General features: G+C 43.5%; 2 protein-coding genes across 5 annotated transcripts in view; one reads left to right on the top strand and one right to left on the bottom strand.

Annotated features, from left to right (window-relative positions):
- The window catches only part of RHBDD1 (rhomboid domain containing 1), a 165,566-nt gene that overhangs the window by 134,227 nt on the left and 14,899 nt on the right, over positions 1-16,440 (top strand). The window lies entirely within an intron of this gene.
- Positions 32-16,440, bottom strand: part of COL4A4 (collagen type IV alpha 4 chain) — a 186,428-nt gene continuing 170,019 nt past the window's right edge. Inside the window, exon 48 of the mRNA XM_037738747.1 lies at positions 32-664. Within this exon, the coding sequence (XP_037594675.1) occupies positions 638-664 (27 nt within the window). The 3' untranslated portion in view covers positions 32-637. The remainder of the gene's footprint in view (positions 665-16,440) is intronic.

Here is a 16,440-nt window from a genome sequence, read left to right as displayed (position 1 = left end):
ATTCGAAGCAGTCAGTTTCTATTTCAGAAGTTTATAACTGTCCTCCCTCCTTAATTTTTTATTTTGTGTCCTGGTCCACTTTTAACCTGGTCACATCATCACCCCAGCCCTCTCCTACCCCCTCCCCAATGGGCGTCCATGAAGCAGCAAAGGGAAAAGAGAAAAACGACAAAGAATAAAATCACATGGCCTCTTAGGATATATTTCTGTGCTGTGTTATATGATCCTTTCTTTCCAGAATTGAATGTCTTTTCCCCTTTTACCTACTATTGTTGCTAGCTGGGAGAATTAAGGTGTTTCATAAAGTGTCAACAAGAGAGAGAAGTAAGTCTGAATTGAAAAGCAGTCTCCAGCTTCTCATTCTTAGGGTAAATAGAAGGTGGTGTCTGCTTAGAACAGACACTAATTGAAAAACAGTTTCATTTTCTACTAAAATAAGCTTTTCCCCCCTTTTTAACCTTTGTCTGGAATCTCATGATATGAACCAAGTTTTATCTGTACATGCAGCATCCTTGTTGTGTGTGAATTTGTCCGTCGTGAACATCTGTTGGCTGCCAGAGGGCACTGAAGCAGCCTTATTTTTAGGCTGTGGTAGAGATTCGTTTCTCTTCTGCTACACGGTAGCAGGTGTGTGGCATCAAACATAGCGAGAGGCATTCACCACCTGGAGGAATAACGATGTAAGGAGTTAACACTTTTACTTTTCATCTCTGCAAGCTTATGAAATACTTTCCAATGTACTTTTTAAAATTTGGTTCTCAAAACTGCCCTGAGGTCCATGGTTTCTGTTTGCTTTCAGAAGGAAATTGAGGCTCAGGGATGTGACTTTCTTCAGTATGTCACAGGCGATCTTGGTGACTGGTGTGTGCCTTGGAGAGGACTGATGTCCTGCCCATCGTGTGGGGACATTTGAGGACCTTGGTGGACTTTTACTTTTGAAAGCCCTGCCCCACATCAACTGTATTAAAACATATGCAGTCATATCTGTCCCACAGATCCCATGTATAATATATATCATCATATATGCGAGTCGAGTTACACATAGTTGACGTGGTACATTTCATAGATGGTTAAAGATTTATTTTAATTTTATAGTTTCTTTTTCATTTCGGAGCCAACTAATTATTTTGAGGTCTTGAACATTTTCATAGGCCTTTGAAAAGGTCACCGTCCCTTGAGCACTGTCCCTACAGTGGCTGAAGTCGCCTTTTGCTCACATTCACTCCTGTTTCCCTCCTTACACCTGTTGCAGAACTGAGACAAATGCCTAAAAACTATTTGTTGGTGAATGGCCAAGTGAGTGGGAGGAGGCATAGAAGAAGTAACAAATAAGTGAAATACAAGTACGCGGCGAAGTCTGGTGTCGAAGGACGTCTGAACCATTTGTTGGCACACTTCTTTGTACTGCCATCACAGTGAAGCAGAAAGGGCATCTTCAAGCTGTGTATCAGAGTGTATTCCTCCCAATTTCTCATTTTTTTTCCAAGAGAATTTTCTTCTTGGTTACAGCTAAGGCACAAGAAAAAATAGACTACACGGTTATTTGACTGTTGATAGCTTCATGAAGTAGCAGTAGCTACTTTCAGGTCATAATTCATTCTTTTCTCTCTTTAGTTACTATAATTTATTTTTTGCCTTGCAAATATGGGATATATGTGGCTATTAATATTCAAATATCCATGTACTTTGCCCACTTTTGAAAAGAAGACGTATATGAGGCCAACAAACATATGAAAAAATACTCATCATCATTGGTCAGTAGAGAAATGCAAATCAAAACCACATTGAGATACCATCTCACACCAGTTAGAGTGGTGATCATTAAAAAATCTGGAGACAACAGATGCTGGAGAGGATGTGGAGGAATAGGAACACTTTTACACTGTTGGTGGGAGTGTAAATTAGTTCAACCATTGTGGAAGACAGTGTGGCAATTACTCAAGGACCCAGAAATAGAAATTCCATTTGACCCAGCAATCCCATTACTGGGTATATACCCTAAGGATTATAAATTATTCTGTTATAAAGACACATGCACATGGACGTTCACTGCAGCACTGTTTACAATAGCAAAGACCTGGAACCAACCCAAATGCCCATCGATGATAGACTGGACAAAGAAAATGTGGCACAAATACACCATGGAATACTATGCAGCCATAAAAAATGATGAGTTCATGTCCTTTGTAGGGACATGGATGAATCTGGAAACCATCATTCTTAGCAAACTGACACAAGAACAGAAAATCAAACACCACATGTTCTCACTCACAGGCAGGTGTTGAACAATGAAAACACATGGACACAGAGAGGGGAGCATCACACCCTGGAGTCTATTGGGGGGAATAGGGGAGGGACAGCATGGGGTAGGGAGGTTGGGGAGGGATAACATGGGGAGAAATGCCAGATATAGGTGACAGGGGGATGGAGGCGGCAAACCACATTGCCATGTATGTACCTATGCAACAATCCTGCATGTTCTGCATATGTACCCCAGAACTAAAGTGCAATAAAATATATTCAGATATTCAGACAAGTTTCTTGACCAAACCAGAGAGGTGTTTTTTGCCTGTTTCTTTTTTTTTTTTTTTCTTTAGAATACTAGATGTTTGCTCTTAGTTAACTTTCATGTGATTTGTGTGTTGTGGGATATGACTTTATTTTGTTTTTAATCCAAAGGTAAATCTTTGTGGCCTTTCTTTAAAGCTCTAGAATTTGATGGTAAGGAACCTACTGAACATAATGGAAAACTAGAGAGAAAATCCACTTTTTTTTTAACTTTTAAGTTCTGGGATACATGTGCAGAATGTGCAGGTTTGTTACATAGGTAAACATGTGCCATGGTGATTTGCTGCACCATCAACCTATCATCTAGGTTTTAAGCCCCGCATGCATTAGCTATTTGTCCTAATCCTCTGCCTCCTCTTGCCCCCCAGCCTCTAACAAGCCCTGGTGTGTGCTGTTCCCCTCACTGTGTCCATGTGTTCTCATTGTTCAACTCCCACTTATGAGTGAGAACATGCAGTGTTTGGTTTTGTGTTCCTGTGTTAATTTGCTGAGAACAGTAGCTTCCAGTTTCATTCATGTCCCCGCAAAGGACATGATATCATTCTTTTTTATGGCTACATAATATTCCATGGTGTATATGTGCCACGTTTTCTTCAGCCAGTCAATCATTGATGGAAAAAAAATCACTTCTTAAGAAAGAAACACAAAGGTGCTAAATGAGAGGAGGAAAGAGAGAGATGGGGATTATCTAAAGAGCAAAGTTATCCTCTTTCTCAGCCCTGCTGTGCCCCCTGGAAGAGGGGCTCTGCCCATATGAGTGGTCCTGGAAAGGCTGCTCCAGCCGGTTCATCTGGACTCCCAGGGTCACTAGATGGCACCAGGCTAGACATGGACCACACTCAGAACCCTGCAGTGCTGTTTCCTGGTCCGTGAGCTGGGAATGGTGGAACTTGCCCTGCATCTATGATAATCGAGTCAGTCATTCGGCAAATAATGAGTGAACACCTGTGATAGTGACATGACAGTAAACAGCACAGCCTTGCCTCATGAGTCCAGGGGCTCTCTGCTCACACTCAGTCAAGCTCTTGCTCTTTGAGAGTGCCTTTTGTGAAGTCTATTTAAAATGGTCTTGGTTTTTGTCAGTTTGGGGTTGGGTTATAGGTAGGTACACAAGTTCCCATGGGTATTCAGAAGACTGAATCCCTCCATTTATCAACTAAAGTTAAAGGAAGGGAGGCTGTAGAAAAAAAAAAAAATTGGGCATGTAAAACTCCAGGTTCCCCCCCACTGCTGTATGATTTTCTATATTTATGTTTTAATTTCTTGGGGGGCCTGGACTTCAAAGTAGAGATGCAGAGCGCTACCTGAGTTTGTGTTGTGTCCTCTGACTGCCATCCTTCCTCACAGAAGTTCCTCCCTGGGATTCAGCCTTGGGATTCTTGTTCACTTTCAGTATTTCCTTTTTGCAGTGTGTGTGTGTGTGTGTGTGTGTGTGTGTGTGTGTGTGTACAAAACTATATAATGTCGATTGTCTTAAGATCTTCTAAACTCATCCAAACCATTTAATTTATAGCAGGAATATCAAAGTATATCCTCCCCAGAGAAAGAATGAGATTTGCCTGGCATCAAGTTTAAGAAGTAATTACTCAAAAAAATTGTGTGAGACATTTTCCTGTGCTAGAGATGCTGGTGAGCACGAAGTGGGTTCCTGGGGGAGATGTCTGGCCTCACTGTCTGAGAAAGCTGGGAAGCCGGTGTTTTCCTATTCCTCTTTCCACTCTGCTTCCGCATTCGCTTCGCCATTTACCCATTCTAAGAGTGGTGCTTACTGATCAAGAGCAAAGCTCTACTGCCTTAGGAGTATTTCATAAAATTATCCCTAGATGTAATATTCACTCACTTATCTGCTCAGTCCCCTTCAGCAAGGACCTCTCTAACATTTTATGTTTGAATTGTTTTCTTCCAAAGACAAAGGTAAGCTAGATCAAGAGTAAGCAGAGGGAGATGTTCATTCTTGGAAGCAACAAGCATTTCGTTATCATTGTTATTGTCTGAGCGAGTGAAAACCAAATGAGAAGAGCCTTGACCTGCCTCCTTCACTGGCAGAAGTGAAGTAGATCATATTTTTCTTGCAGCATTTCTGAGAGTGTTAGAACAACCCCAGAGCCCATGAATAAGACTACTCTGTGTTAGAATTGTAATTCTGCCTGTTCATCCTAGCTGCCCATCCTCTCAGCAGCCCACTCCTGAGAGTCTCCTTTTCATTCAAATGGACTCTTTGGTAGCAGAATAGCTGCCTCTCTGCGATGAGCTTGTGGATTTTGTGGGGAAGAGGCCCGGAGCCCCTCACCACCTTTCCATGTGCTTGCCTCCTTACCTAGTTTCGCAGGTCTTGACAGATGACCAGCGTTTGTCTCATCTGCGATTCCTTTTTACACAGCACTTGATATAACACTTTAAGGAAATAATTGCCATGCTGAGTCTTCTATGCCCTGTGCATAGAACGTGGGGTGGTTCAGATGAAGAGGGAACTTGACCCCAGAATGTTGCATGGCTGTTGCCTTCCTGAGCCCTGAATGTCAAGGTGAATAAGGGTGTGCAAAAGAGACATCTAGTTATTAGATTCTTCCAGTTTGGCTGAAAAATAAATGGAATCTACCTGTGGAAGTGATTTGCATAGATTTCCAGGCACCAGGATCCTCTTTAGTGTCCTGCACCCAGGAGCAGGGTGGATACCCCCGGCAGTCTGAGAGTCTTGCTCCATGCAGTGCTCATGGTGTCATCAATATAATCGAAGATCACTCTTTTCAGGTACTTCACCAGGGCAGGGCTCAGGCACATCCTGGAGACCTTGGTGCTCCCATTACCATATTCAGGCCATGTATTTCTTCCAGGCTGTGCTCCCATGGCATGGACAAGGCCGAGTTCTGCTGCTCTGATGGCCACACATGAATCAGCAGCAGTGACTCCGTGGTCTGTGGTGAGAATTGGGACTCTGGCTGGTAGCAAGGAAATTACGTTTTTTAAAACCACCAGTTAGTTGGCAGTTCTGTTTCTAACATAAAATCTTTCAGTTCTGAGCTATCATAAGGCCTCACAAGATTTAACATGGTGGCTGGGCGTGGTGGCTCACGCCTGTAATCCCAGCACTTTGGGAGGCTGAGGTGGGTGGATCACAAGGTCAGGCATTCGAGACCAGCCTGGCCAACATAGTGAAACCCTGTATCTACTAAAAATACAAAAAATTAGCTGGGCATGGTGGCTGGCACCTGTAATCTCAGCTACTCAGGAGGCTGAGGCAGAAGAATTGCTTGAATCTGGTAGGCAGAGGTTGCAGTGAGCTGAGATCGTGCCACTACACTCCAGCCCAGGCAATGCTGCGAGTCTCCATCTCAAAACAAAAATTAATATGGTACCAGAATGATAAATGAGAATAAAGAGAAACTCCTCATAACAAGACCATGTAGAAAACATGGAATAAATGCCCCTGAGGTAACTAACTTGATTGTGGCACTCATTTCACTATATACACACATGCACACACACACACACACACACACACACACACACACACACATCTATAAATATGTAAAATCATCACGTTGTATACCTTAAACTTACACAATTTTATTTGTCAATTATACCTCAATAAAGTTGGAGGTGAGAGAGGTCCGAACTCAATGACAGTTTGCTTTCCTCAGAATGGTCATGGGGTGAAGGGAGACCCCCCCTCCCTCTAGAGGGAGCAACTTCTTGATTTTTCTCATCCATTCTTATTTCCCCCTGGGGAAATAAGCCAGGCCTGCCCTACCCAAATTATAGAAAACCTTGTTAGTCTTCCTAATGAAAGGGTCAGTTTGATGTAGAACAGGGAAATCTGCTTGAATTTCAAGATAGTGTCAAACTATTGTCCAGTGCAGAGAAATACATGTATTTCTACATGAAGAAGGAATGCTTTAAAATCTATTAGGAAACAATCTAAAAGGAAACGATTCCTTTTAGAGGATTACTTTTTTTCAACTTTAGTTTTCATAATCTAGGATTGCCTGTACAGAATAAAACGATGGATTTTAAATACTGTTTGTGGAATGTGTTTAAAGGATTGATTATAGAACCTTTGTATATTTGATGGTATTTCTAACTTTCATTTCTTTACTGTTTGCAGTAAGAAATGAAGCAGTTCATGTTCTGCTATGCAATCAATTTTATGCACATTTCTTTAATTTTTTTAGATTTTCTTGGATGTATAGTTTAAACAACAAAAAGTCTCTTTAAAACTATAGCAGTAGTTTGCCGATCTAGCAGAAAGTTTTGGGGTTAAACTTTGTATTTTCTTTCTTATAGAGGCTTCTAAAAAGATATTTTTTAATGTTCTTTTTAACAAATACTGTGTATAACCTTTAAAACATCAGTGTTTGGATCAAAACAAGACCCAGCTTATTTTCTGCTTTCTGTAAATTAAGCAAACATGGTATAATAAAAACAAAATGAAGGAAAAAAATTCTTAAGAAGTTTATGTATGGATCATTGTCAAAAATTCCAAGTAAATGTTTGACAATGATCCATACATAAACTCCTTAAGTATCGCCCTGTGTACTGACATATTAAAAGTTATAGTGATGCTTAGGAACTACGTATTATTTAGAAAATATTTGAAAAGACATAATACACAAAAGCAAGATTTCATTGTCACCAATAGAAAACAGGCAAGATTTCCTTGTCCCTCCAAGGGCTCTGATGAGTGCATTTGGCTGCAGGAGTAATACAAGTAATTAAGTAATACAAGTGGGCCCCAGGTATTGTGTTCTGTATCTAGATCTGAGCAACAGAGAAAATACAAGGGAACGGTCACACTAGTGGTTCCAGTTGAAAATAGTCAGGTCTCCTGCCCCCGTTAGCATAGCAGAGCCTGTCTGGTCACAAGTCCTGACTGTTGGGTTTGGAGACTGTGTGCTGTATGGATTGGAGCAGAGGTACAGTGCCCCAAGTTTTTGGTACCAGGGACACTTGGAAGGTGTAAGAGCACAGTCTGCTCTTCCCTCAAGAGCAGCCCAAACTTAGCAGCCCAGCGGGGCTTCTGGGGCAGACCAGGTGTGGAACTTTTGTCCATCATCACTTACATCCTCTGTCATTTTGTCCACGTCCTGTGGTCATACTGGATCTTGGATATGCCCACCCTGCTGGAGACACAATTGACAAAGAGAAATGAGGATGTCTCGTCAGTGACTTCCCAAGTCCAAGTCAAGATGTCAGCTTCAGCTGCTTTGACATGCAGCAACATCGAAGGAGCAGTATCCTAATATAGTAACAATTCGTTGTAAATTATCAAAACGTGTGAGCCTCACCCAGGCCTCCTTACCTCAAAACCCGCCCCTGCCTTTTCCTCTTCTTTGACCATCTCATCTTCACTGTGTCAGAGACTCACCACCATACACTGATGCAGAATGTACACAGTTCTGCGCAGTACTACTGCTACCTTAAGCTCGTCTGGAACACTCAAAGGAAGAAAACAGACCGCGGTCTAACTTCACACATCAGACTACTGTCTCATTTTGAGGGGAAGAGAGAAGCGAGGGTTAGGAGTACCTTATCAGGGCCTGGGTGTGGCTTCTAAATGCTGCAGACACAAGGTACTTATGGGGTGGGTGTCTGGAGTAAGGCCTCTTGGCCCTGGGGGACAAGGGCAGTGGTAAATTTCAATGACCACAATACTGTTCTGATATTTTCCCCCACCTGGTGGCATTTTATATATAAAACTGAGGCTTCATTTATTTTGACCCCCTCTTCCCGTTGAAGGAGCCATCATCTTTTTCTTAGAGGCCCCAAACAAGCAGGGTGATGGATGGCAGAGGCCTCTTGTCTGGCATAAGACTCGGGTTCCTGGTTTGCCCTTCAGGCCAGGATAGGCTGGCCTCACAGGTGGGACTCAGAAACAAGCCACTGCTCTCCTGAGCTCCTGTCTTCATGGAAAAGGAATCTTCGTGATCAATTGTTTCTGTGCCTTTGTTTTGGAAATGAGGAACTTGAGGCCCAGAGAAGTCAAGGAGCATGGCTGGACGTCTTGCGTCTCTGGTTTCCCAGTTCAGAGTTTGTGTCTCCCCTTCACGAGCTCCCCCTCCCTTTAGTTTTTGCATTTAACACAGTCTTGCCTTCATGACTGCTGCCTCCTTTTTTTCTGTTAACACGAATATGAAGTGTATTTGCTTTGCTTTTCAGCCCTGTCTGCCCCCCTAAGTGTCCAAAATAGCCGGCTGGAATTCATGAGAATGTTATGTCTTCAGATGTTTATAATCCAAAAGAATCCCTTATGGTTTTTTATAATAAAACAACTTAGATGTTGGTATGTTGTGTTGGAAAGGCGAGCGAAGTTCACAATGCAGCAATTACAATGCAGTGCATTATGTATAATTTGCAGCCTGCCCCAGGAGCAATGGTGAACCATGAAACACTATCCTGGCCCTGTGGCGTAATTAGCAGGATCAAACGCTGCACAGGGAGAAGCATAATAGTTGTCATCCGAGGTAAATAAAAGTAAGGAAAAGTTCTGATACACTCCAAATTATATAAAGAGCAGCCCTTATATCAGGCTGCAAATATGTCAAGAGTCTTCATTGCTAATTGAAGAAATCTTTTGAGGTTTAGCACCTCGTAAATTCACACTGGGAATTGCACTATTGTTCTAAGGTTATAAGTCTTGTCTTTGAAATTTAACAGTTGTACTTTCATATTGAGTTCCTCCAATAGTACCACTGTAAACATGAAACGTTTGCCTTTTAACATAAATTTGAACAATGTGGTTTTAAAAGAGTTCGCCACATCAAAAAGAGGCTGTTTGGGCATGTTTTATACATTCTTTTCTCTGTAGTATTTAAAGCTGTAAATGAGTCATAGAAGTATGTTCCATTTAGATCAGTCATGTTGGTGTAGTGTCCTCACTGGAGCTTTTACTGCCCTTATTTTTTCTACTCTGAGATAATTATCTGAAAACAGGTCTAGGCCTTTTGCCAAGTCAGTTGCCCTTAATCTACGGTCTTCAGATCCGTAGAAACAATTCTAGAACACTGTTACACTTGGTCTAAACAGCAACACATTTGGTGCCTTTTCATGATCATCTTTTTTTTAATTCAAATATTCAATTTGCAGTTTCTTCATTCTCCATGTACCAATTACAACCCCCTTCCTATAGCCTCCTAGCCCCCCAATTAAAAAAAAAATTCTCTGAGTTTTTGCTAAGCCACTAGTTGGAGTAAGGAAAGGTTGGATCGTAAAGGGAAAGGTGTGTGTGATGGTGTCCAAAGCAATCTGGTGGAGTACGAAGAGCAGTGGACTTGTATCTGACCCCTGGACATATGGGCCATACCGTTTTCTGGCATGAGACCTCAGGAAACTGCCTACCTACCTTGAGCCTCAGTCTTTCCATCTGTTTAATGAAGGCAATACTTAGCAGTCTACATCTCCTTCCATTCCTGCATTTGTTCATTTATTTATTCATCCCCAGGGCTAGAATGTGGACACAAGCCCTCACTGTCCTTTCCCCCATGGAGCTCACAACCCAGTGAGAATGCACACTGTCAAAATGATCAGATTCACAAATAATCACGAACCGCAGCATCATGCACTTTGAAGAGAGGGGATCCTGTGAGAGCTTAGGGCAAAGGACCCTCATTGGGGGTGATCAGGGGATACAGTCACTTTCCTGGAGAAGTTGTGTTTGAGCCAAGAACCACAGGACCTGAAGCAAGGGGAGGTGGGGTGGGACAAATGGAGGTGAGGGGATAGTGGGACTTAAGGAGACTAGAGAGGCAGCTGGTAGCCGTGCCCTGCACTTACTGGGCAGAGTAAGGTTGACTTATTTTTGCTGTAAAATAAAAAGAAACCTTTGGAGGGTTTTAGGCAGAGGGTAAAGTGGATGAGATGTTTGTTTTTGAAAAGTTCTCCCAGCTGCAGTGTGGAGAATGGCTGGTAGGAAGACAGGAGCCAGTGTGGGGAAATGGTTTAGGGGTTGTGTTAGAGTTCTTCAGAGGGACAGAACCAGTAGGACATATATGTGTATAAAATGGAGTTTATTATGGAGAATCACCTACGTGATTACAAGCAAAGTCCTATGATAGGCAATCTGCAAGTTGGGGAAAGAGAGAAGCCATTATTGTGGGTCAGTCCCAGTCCAAAAGGTTTAAAACCAGGGAAACCTGCAGGGCAGCCCTCCGTCTGAGGCCGGAGGCCCAAGAGCCACCGCAGAAGGCCACTCCTGCAGGTCCCAGTGTCCAATTGCTGAAGAAGCTGCAGTCTTATTGTTTTAGGACTTTCTCTTCAGTTCAGCGAAAAACTGGGTTCTTGTCACACAACCAGGAAAGATTAGGCTCATGGACACATAGAAGAGTAAGAAAAGCTGAATTTATTGGGTGAAAAAAGAAAAGACTCAGCAAAGAGAGAGGAATTCCTGATACCAGGCCTCCATCTCACCAGTTGAATCCAGGTCACCACCTGGGAACAGGAGGGGTGGGCTCCGTCCCCTTGCAAATGGCTCAAACTTCCTGAGACCCTACCCCATCCTCCCATTGCACAGGTCAGTTGGAGAATCTCTGGGGAGCCCTTTTTACTTGGCTGGCTCATCATATCCAAAGGCAGGAGGAGAGGAAGCAAGCATCCCGCACGGGAACAGAAAGGGAGAGCAAGAGCAAGAGGACTCAGCAGGCTGCATACCCTTCTACCATCTGCCCTGTTCTAGCTGCACTGGCATCCACTGAATGATGCTCACCCACATGGGGGTGTGTCTTCCTCTCCCAGTCTCCTGACTCTAATGTCAGTCAGTCTCCTCTGGTGACACCCTTCCAGACACACCCATGAGCACCCACCTCACCAGCCATCTAGGCATCCCTCAGGCCAGCCTAGTTGACACCTAATGTTAGGTGAACCATCACAGGGTTTCAGGCACTGGTGTAGGCTCGTCATACAGGTGACTCAGACAAAGTTGGTGACAGGGCAGATGGAGAAGAATGGACAAATTTGGTAATGTTCAGGTTAAAATGACAGGTTCTGATGATGCATTGAATTTGGAGGCAGGGCTAGTGGAAGAAGGAGGTATCAAGGATGACTCTAGAGTCTGGGCTTGTGTGGCTAACCAGAGGGATAGTGGGGGCATTTCTGAGAAGGGGCAGCCCAGAAAGGGGATTATTAGTGTAACAGTCAGCACCACTTACCTTTCATTGCTTTGACCCAGGTGCTCACAGCCTCGAATTCATTTGGTTCCCAGAACACACCCATAAGATTTTACAGATTAGAAAATTGAGGATCAGTGAGTAAAGTAACTCATCCTAGGGTACAAAATAAGAGGCAAAGCCAGTACTCAAACCCAGCTCTTTCTGGTTCAGAACCCTCACCCTGCTGCTGATCCCCACCAGAGCCAGGTAGCAGAAGCGCAGCTTTGTCAGACACCAGTGTCCACTCCAGATTCGGTCAGCAAGGCTTTAAGCAGAATTAAATGCCTAGAAGAGAAAACAGGATATTTGGGGTGTGGTTCGGTGCCTCTTAGCTCTTAGGAAAACCATTTACCTTCTCTGGACTTCAATTTCCCATCTCTGACATGAGCAGGTCAGATCTACCAACCTGAAGACACCCATTGTGTTCTGGAAATGCATGATTTTTATGATGTCATCCTGATGCATCTCATACAGTCTCCTGTCCACACTTGATTAAATCTTCAGGGCTTCCATCTTAAAACTATATAGTCCTTTATTTGCTAGCTTTTTATCTGACCAAAGCATTCAGAGAGCAACATATTCTTCCCTTATCTAAATATTCATTTATCCAAGATGAGCCTAATTCTAGGCTCCTAACTTGGGATTGAAGTTTTAAAAATTTAGTTCTTGAGTTTTCTTTTCCTATTCATAAAATAAGTTTTATTTTACTAGAAATTATTAGTAGACATGTAGGAATAACTCATTTTTGTTGTTTTTGAATATCCGTAGCAGATACCATTTTAAAATAATTTCCAAGTTTAATTATAGTTCAGTTTGAGACTGAGGCAGGCTATTTCAAGGGAGTAAAACCAGTCTGAGACACCCCTTGGTCCACTAGAGGCTGAGTGGCCTTGTTTGTAAGAGATGTTAGATTTCAGTCACAGGATCACCTCCTGTCTCTGTAGGTTAACACAGAACATAAGAACACACCCATGCAAGCACGTAGACACATGCAGGCACACACATACATGCACTCATGCACAAGCACACGTGCGCACACAGACACACACACACACACACACATACACACAGTCTCTAATGGGGCACAAGATTAGGATTTGGGAGAGGGATAATGAGTTACTCAGACCTAAAAGAACACACAAAAAGTGGTTAATTAGACTCAGGGTTAAATACCATCAAATACAGAAACAAGCATGGTTTTAAAATGACCATCGTGCTTCTCGGACAGTTTGTCACATCACAGAAACTGGCTTCCCAGCCATCACAGTTCTAGGCTAACTCTGACCCACATAAGAATTTCTCAGCTCTGAGGTGCAGAGAGCAAGGCTCCTGCTTGTTTGTGCATTTCTCCAGATGGTTTCACACTGCCACGTATCTCAAGGAGCTTATCCACCCCGAACGGATAAAGGTTGCATCGCCCTCATGATCCAAGTTATCTAGACCTCTGTGGAGAAGCCCACCCTGGCTTCCTAAACCACAGGCTGCTACCTCTCAATATTCATAGCTATCATACTTTTTTGATAAGTATGTCATTCCTCTTTCACATATTTTCAGCTTCCCTGCACCCTCTTTTATTTTCCTCCCTGGCAAGCACACATCTGGCCACAGGCCTCTCATGTGGTAGGGGTGGGCTGGGAGGTTCCCAGTGATGCCCTCAGCCCTGCTCTAATGATTTGGGTTACCTTTTATGCTAGCCATGACTCACTCTAATTGCAGGTTTTTCTCAGTGGTTTATCTTCCTCTAGTTCGACTTGCAAGAGATGGATGCCAGGTGGCTTTCAGCCTTAATAAGGGCTTTGGACCACTGTGTTCTTCTAGGCCCTAAGAATCTCAGGGACAGTTTCCGAGGTCAGGGATTGTTTTTGTAATTATGCATTGTTGTTGGTTTCTCTGGATATGTAGTTATGTACTAATCAGGCTTATGGTATTTGAAAAATAAAGATAATTTGAACTTTTAAAACATGTAAGATGGCACTCGGCATAATCGATGTAATACATTTTGTATCTCAGCCTATTTCTAGCTACTGGATGTTCTTTAATGGGTCCAGAATCCCAGAGCCCAGGCAAACCATGTGAATTTCATAGAGAAAACAAATAGACTGAATTGTGTTCCAAAGTCTATGGGTTTGTAGCCACCCCCCGCCACCCCACTTCTTCACTATTTGTGTCTCAGGATTTGAGAGCTATTTAGTGGCTGAGGCCAGAATTTGAAATTTGTCCTAATGATGTGTTAGCTTGTTCTTCCATTCATTCCTCAAGCATTTATGATGCACCCACCATGTACCAGGCACCCTGGATCCAGAGGTGAATTCCTTTGTTCCTAGGACTGAGTGAGTGACATTGGGCAGCTTCTTCTACACTAATAGAATTTCAACCAATAATTTTATTTGTTGCATTTTTCAGGATAGCTGGGTTGCATTGGTATCTTTTAAAATCGACATCGCCCAAGATTGAGCATAGCACAACCTAGGAAACTACCAGAGTCTTTGACCCACAGTAAATGTCACCAAAAACCTGCTTATACAGAACCAAATGCCATGCTCGTGCAAATGGTCAAAGCCAGACATAACCACAGGACACAGTGTGGCATTCCTGTGACCAAAGTTTCTCAAAGTGGGGCATGTGGGCCAATGGCATTCAGCTCACTTGAGGCGCATGTTAAAAATGCACATTTCTGGGTCCCCCAACAGACATTGATCTGAAATCTCCCATTAGAACCCTAAAACCTGCCTCTCACCAAGCTCCCTGACGTGGGTTTGAGAGCCACTGTTCAAGATTCAGCATCTAGTCTTCAGCCCTTCAAAGCATGCTGTGTTTTCTGCGGGAATGCGGCATGGAAGCATTGGGTAGGTGTGGGACCTGGGGCCACGTAGGTGGTTCGCTTTATTTGCTGCTAGTCAGTCAGGCCACCTAGCCTAGGGGCCAGCCACCTCAATCCACATCTTTTCCCAGGCCCAACAGCCTTGCTTTACTAGACACATAGTTATCTGTAGTAGTTGTCCAGGATGACCTAAACTTGACCACTAGGGGATGGTTGTTCTCAGCAGAAGTTGCCAACTCTTTGTCCCTTTTCAAAGTTCTCTTCCCACAGGCTCATTTTTTTTTCCTTATTCCTTCAATGCTTGGGGTGATATTTACTTGTACTTTTTTTTTTTTATGTGCAAAGGTTAAAGAGTGTTTTAAGAAGATTGAGGCTTCTGAGGGAAATGTTGGCTAATTTCAAATGGCCTTTGATTTCAAAAGCCAGTGAAAGCATTACCTTGATCCTTTGTTCGAAGGGCTGGAAATTGGGCCATCGCTGTGGTTTGAAACTCAAGTGGAAGGAAGTGAGACAAAAACAAAACACGTCTAAGTGTCACCAAAAAATGCTTCTTTACACCTTTGTCCAAACAGGAGCTTTGAGAGCTGGGGCCAGAAAGCAGTGGTGTGGGGGATTTTGTTATTTGTGATGGAGGAACTACCCCTGCCTGTGTAGGAGGGTGAGCCCTGCAGCTGGCACTGCGTCTCTTGGAGGGAGAGAGCTGCTGCCCCAGGCAATGATGAAGCCACCACTTGGGACAGGGTCCCAAGAAAGATGTGTTCTCTTCTCCACCAGAAAGCACATCTGTTCACCCCTCAGATCACTGGGGGCCTGCCCAGCAGCTGTGCCAGCCCACACCTGCTGACTACCACTTGCCAAGCTGCCAGCATCAACGTTGCTGCCTTAGCCAGTCTGGGCTGCCTTAACAAAATACTATCATAGGCTGGGTGGTTTAAACAAGAAAAATTTATTTCTCACAGTTCTGGAGGCTGGAAGTCCCAGATATTAATATGATCAGGTTCCAGTGGGGTCCCTCTTCCTGGATTATAGACAGCCACCTTCTCACTGTGACCTCACATGACAGAGAGTGCAGTCTCTGGCCTCTTCATTCCACTATAAGAGTACCAGTCCCATCTTGGAGACTCCACGCTCATGACTTCATATAAACCTAATTACCTCCCAAAGGCCCCACCCCCACATACCATCACATGGAGGGCTAGGACTTCAACATACGGATTTTGAGGGAACACAAACATGGAGTCCATGACAGCTGCCTGGTGACCTCCCTGAGCCTAGGAGGCCCAGGGAGAACAGCAACAGCTAACTCCCTGGGGTCAAAGGCTAAGGAATTAGAAATATCCTCCTGTAAGAAACCATTGTTGCTGGAGACTTTTGCAGATTCCTAGAACTCATGAAATACTCTCTTTGTAAGTCCTGGTCTTGTACATTTACTCAGTGCTAGGCAGAGTCAAACCAAGTTCTTAGTGTCCTTAGACCGCAATGTGCACTCTGAACCAGGCATCAGGCACAGTCAGAATGAGAGCTAGATGGGCCTTTTATCTCACTTCCTCCCTTCTGATGCTCTCTGGCGGTTGGTGGGGGGATGAGGAGGGGCAGAAGCAAAGAGGAGGAGTGGGGGTAAGTACAAGCGGGGAATTTGAGTGAAAATGTGAGCCAGTAACCAGAACCACCTGGTTAGACCTAACGTAAATCATTTTGAGTATTACTGTATCCAGGATTGATTGTCTTATTACCATAGAATGTGTCTGTTTATCTCCTCTGATTTGGAGTTAGCATATTAAGGAGGCTCCGGATCATTCCTGCAAAGCACTCACTAACACAAGGCAGTGTGCACAATAGCAGTAGGAAATTCAGAATTAGAACTGGTGAAAACTATCTGCATTCATGTCCATATCTGTATCTATATCTCTT

The sequence above is a fragment of the Cebus imitator genome, unplaced genomic scaffold, assembly GCF_001604975.1.
Source record: "Cebus imitator isolate Cc_AM_T3 unplaced genomic scaffold, Cebus_imitator-1.0 Scaffold57, whole genome shotgun sequence".
NCBI lineage: Eukaryota > Metazoa > Chordata > Mammalia > Primates > Cebidae > Cebus > Cebus imitator.
This window is presented reverse-complemented; position numbering and strand designations above follow the sequence as displayed.